This window comes from Citrus clementina, unplaced genomic scaffold (genome assembly GCF_000493195.1).
Source record: "Citrus clementina cultivar Clemenules unplaced genomic scaffold, Citrus_clementina_v1.0 scaffold_2, whole genome shotgun sequence".
Classification (NCBI taxonomy): domain Eukaryota; kingdom Viridiplantae; phylum Streptophyta; class Magnoliopsida; order Sapindales; family Rutaceae; genus Citrus; species Citrus x clementina.
In genome coordinates, this window is record NW_006262688.1 from 20,846,264 (window position 1) to 20,850,917 (window position 4,654).

Below are 4,654 nucleotides of genomic sequence, written 5' to 3' on the forward strand. Positions count from 1 at the left end.
CGAATATATGTGGAAAGTGTCCTAAGTTTAATATATAAAATGGTTCTGAATAAAGAGAATTTGAAAGACGAATTGAAAGAGCGAGCAGGCACTAAGATTTCCTCATTTCAATCTCATTCAGGTATATTTGATTAGTAAAGTGAAAGACCCCGAGTCCGAGTCCGAGTCCGAGTCCGAGTGTCCAACTAGAAAATTCATTAAATACGCACCTTCTAACCGACTCAATCCCACCACAAGGGACCCACAAAACCCACCCAACCAAACAAAACTGCCTTTTAAGTCTCATTAAGTCTCTGTTCTGTTTTGGTCAATCGAATTCCTCTGTCCTTTCTGCGCAACAAAATCACAAACGATGTTGCGCCATGCCTCTAACCTCGCCTCCAAAGTCAGGTGCACTTCTCCTTCACAGTTTACCAAATTTTTATTTTGTTTACTTTGTTTTCCTTCCACTTCTCTCATTTTGTTTATGTTAGTTAATTTGATTTTGTAGGTTGCTTGATAACAATTTTCAGCCGGTGATGATTCATTCATTCATTTATTAGTGTTTTTTGTTTCCTTTTTTCAAATAATAATAACTAATTCTGGCTTGGCTTATTCAGTTCAATTGATTAATTTCGTTGAGTTAATTTCGTTGAATTTAATTCTGTGTCAGGTTCATTTAACTCGGAGCAGACAGTATACCGCGGCGGAAGTCACTAAAAGATTTTTGGATTGTGAAACATCTTCTGGATTTTCTTAATTAAGAAATTAGATTTGCTGTGAATGGGAATGGAGTTAATTAATGGATACAGATCATCTGATCAAATTCAATTGACATCTATCTTCTGTCTGCAGGCACCAATTCTAAAGTTAAAAGGGAGAATTTTATATGCGGGAGGATGCGGAAGTGCCAGACCAAAGACAAGGGGCTAGAATGGCAATTGATGCACTTGTGGGAAATTTATACAGCACAGCACAACCCATCACATCATTCGAACAAATAGCCCTGGTTTTCTTTCTCACTTTAGACTCTTGCTCAATTTAATGATAATCCACAGAAATATATTTCATTTTGACGCGCTTTTTTTCCCATTTTAAATTGAAGTTTGGAACGGCTGCAGCAAATGGTGACAGAGTGATTGGCGAGCTCATAGCCAAGGCTTTTGAGAAAGGTTGGGGAAACAATCTTCATGTGTTAGCTGTAAGTTGCTTCTTGAATTTTTCATCGTCTTTACTTTTTTCTTATCTGCTGTGCCTCTGATTCGGTTGTTATGTTTCAGAACCTTCCATTTTGTTTCCTCTACTGTTTTATGTTTATTTTCTACTGCCTCACTACTATTGCAGGATCGGAAAACACCACCCAGTATTGAACTTCAGTTGTATTGGGGAATGACCCTAGACAGGGGCTATTTGTCACCTTACTTCATCACCAATCATAAGACGAAAGAATGTGTAAGCATTTTGAGATATCAATAAATTAATTGACGTTTTATGAGAAATTTGTGATTCTATAAAGGATAGATATATTGACAATGAAGTAATTGAGATTGCTTAGTTCTTACCTTGAAGATATAACTTTGGATCAGCCTTGTTATTAATCAACTAGTGATTTCATTTTTACTAGGTTTTACGAGATCCTTATATCATGATCCTTGAGAAAAAGGTTTCGAACTGCGTCTTCTTTGACTTATTGACAGAGATTGGACCAGTTAGAAGATATAATGGCACAGATGTACTGATCATTGCTGAAGATATTGAAAATGATCTCCTAGCAAGTCTTGTCTTAAATGGAGTGGCTACAGCAACCAAGGTGAACTTATACTTGACAGTGTTTTGCTGTTAAGAGATGGCCTACTTGAAGAATCTTCTATCATTCAATTATTCATTTAATTTTACAAAGTGAAGTTTCATATGTCTTCTCATTTTTTGTGGGTTCTGAATTGCTTGAAGCCTTGTGTCATAAAACCTCCTGGATTTGGAGAAAGTAGGAAGGCTAGCCTTCGGGACATTGCCAAATTCACGTATGGGAAGGTTGGTTCATTTGATAAATGCTCCACCTTGCTTTGCATGATTATTATGTGATTTACAAAACAATGTGTTCCTTTCTTTCTCTTTTAGGTCATGACAGGAAAAGATTTTGAATGCGTATCTCTTGGCCATGCTGAGAAGGTGAGAGATATCAGATATCAGTGACTGGTATATAATTTTCTTTGGTGTGAAAAAAAGATTTATTTTACCTAAGTAGAGCACATCATGAGAACGTTCTTCTCATCCTTGTTTCTGGTGGACTTTAATCCTTTCTTCTGGTACAACTTTGGCATAGTAATATATTAATTTTCATTTCCTTGTGTATATTGACAAGAGAGACGAGGTTTTGCTCAAACAATATGTCTTAGCCCTCTTTTATCATTGTAGATTACGGTATCAAAGGATCAGACGGTTATCCTTCTTTGTAAGGCTTGCATAGGACACGAAAAGGTCTGTGTTGTGACATTTCACATGATTTTCCAACAAGTTATCAGAATTTTCAATTGTGTTTATAATTTGAAGCGACTCTGCTTTTCAGTTTATACTGTTTGGCTCTTTTGTGCTTCTTTGGGCTGTTTCTATATTTTTGGACAACTTGCTTACCCTTTTGCTAATTTTCTTTTCTTAAATATGTCTGTTGCAGTTGTTACAGTGGAGATTCACAATGGAAAATTTACAAGATTTCCCTGAAGAGAGCTGTACAAAGCACTCTTATCTCGCTGCTGTTATAAAGGTTTGGTTATTTGGAATTGTAAATTAGTTCTTCAAGAGCTTTGAAACTGACTTGTGCTGGGCATAGAATGAAAGTTCTCAGCCTAACATGACCTATTAGCACGATCCATTTGGGCCAAGTCATGACCAGGTCTAAACTCTAAATCCTGGTTGGCCAGCCAAGAAATTTGAATTTTCTTTTATCTGCTATTAAAAAAGTTGAATAAACTCATTTATAGGGAGGATCAATGATCAGGTCATTTTGGATAAAATGATTTAATTAATTGACTAATTCTTTGGATTCATATTACATTCCCATCTTCATATGATTATAATTGAAGTATAGAGTAGACTGATACCGTACAAATACTTTGATACTTTAAAATGGGAAAAAGAGAAGAAAAACAGTACCAAACAGTCAATTAGACATTATAATATATGTGAAGTTTTGGAACTGGATTTTGGTAGAAGTATATATTCCTTGCTAATAGGAACGTGCCAAAGATGAATTCAATTTGCTTGTTTGGTTACAGTAATTGCATTTAGAAGACATGACTGCATCTTATTCTGTTGTTGCATCATGCTATAAATGAAATTTGGCTCGTTGAGATGAAAGATTGTTGAATTAGAGATGTTAGGTAAGGAAGTATTCTGATTTGAAATGAAACGGGTGCTGTTGTTGTAAGGTCTGTGGAAGTAATAAAGCTGAAGTGCGTGAAAAGAAGGATAGAGTTGCTAATGCCATAAATGCTGTCAAGGCTGCAAAGGAAGGAGTTGGTAAACCTCTTATATTTTTGGCTTTTGTTGGTCTATCTTGTTTGATTGATGCATGACATACAAATGTTATATGTATTCTGATGCATTTGCAGTTAGTGTGATGTCACTTTTATATGCCTGCAAGGAGTTGGATAAATTGCAAACTGCTAACCATGGTCAGAAGATTGGTGTTCAAGCTATCCAATATGCTCTTGAGGTTTTCTTTATTCTTCTTTTTAATTATGTATGTGATATTTCTAAAAGCTCTTATTGTCTATCTGTCTAAAGGCAGAGGGCTGCTAAGATTATTCCTCGTTGAAAGGTGAAAAGTGACATATACTTCACAAAATGCATGCGTGGTTTTCGTTATGGGGCATGAGCCTTATCTTTTATGTATCTCAAGAGTGAATCATGGTAGAGAATATTGGTAACAAAATGTCTAGTTTTTCAGAGCCTTCTGATTGGTTGAGCCTGCATCTGCAGATGCTGGTGAGCGCGATTGCTTATAGCGCTGGAGTTGATGGGTCAGTTGTTAGCAAGCTACTCGAGGGATCCAAGCCTAAACCCCTCGGTAAAGGTTTGCGTCTGTTTCCCCCTTTTTCGAATAATGGAAATTTGAAAAGGAAACGAGTGAAATTCGAGGGTTGGGAATTAAGTGAGGGTACTTTGATCTACATTTGTGTCAGGTGAAAATGCAGATATGCTTATGCCAGAAATTGTTTTTCCATTGAAAACCATAAGAGCAGTCTTGGTGGAGGCTACAAGGTAACTAGTTATTTAAAACCTTTAAGCTTATGCTAATTTTTTATCTAAGCACATATTAATTCTTTCTTCTTGTGTAGTGAGATGTTAGCAAGACTTTGAAATTGAGGCTCTTAAGGTGGCTCAGCTTGTCTTTCCAAGAATATTTGCAAAGAAAGTTCCAGCTGATACAAGCCTCCAGAGTAAAACAAAGGCGTAATGGAGGCTTCTATCAGCTTTCACTGGGTGCTGTTATGGTTACGGTGATTTATAATCCAAATTCTCATGGCACATTATATTTATTTATTATTTGTTTGAAAAGCATACATTAAGCTTTTTCATAAACTATACACGAACAAGAAACGGAATATATTGGTCATCAGGAGTTGCGCCTTAGATAAATAATACATGGATGCTCCAACTTCTTATATGCAGTTTA

General features: G+C 36.1%; 1 protein-coding gene across 4 annotated transcripts; it reads left to right on the plus strand.

Moving 5' to 3' along the window:
- Positions 1–260: 260 nt before the first annotated feature.
- Positions 261–4,654, plus strand: LOC112100783 (chaperonin CPN60-2, mitochondrial-like). 4 transcript variants are annotated; one of them, XM_024190433.1, is made up of 16 exons: positions 261–390; positions 491–515; positions 653–713; positions 835–988; positions 1,085–1,180; positions 1,324–1,431; positions 1,604–1,789; positions 1,930–2,010; positions 2,098–2,148; positions 2,395–2,457; positions 2,651–2,740; positions 3,405–3,495; positions 3,588–3,691; positions 3,958–4,051; positions 4,161–4,239; positions 4,317–4,654. In XM_024190433.1, exons 4-16 carry the CDS (start codon positions 869–871, stop codon positions 4,336–4,338), a joined length of 1,185 nt encoding a protein of 394 aa, XP_024046201.1. In that variant the 5' UTR covers positions 261–390; positions 491–515; positions 653–713; positions 835–868; the 3' UTR covers positions 4,339–4,654. The 4 variants fall into 4 exon arrangements, with proteins under 4 accessions (XP_024046201.1, XP_024046203.1, XP_024046202.1 ...); XM_024190435.1 differs by having other exon boundaries at positions 653–988; positions 3,958–4,045; XM_024190434.1 differs by lacking the exon at positions 491–515.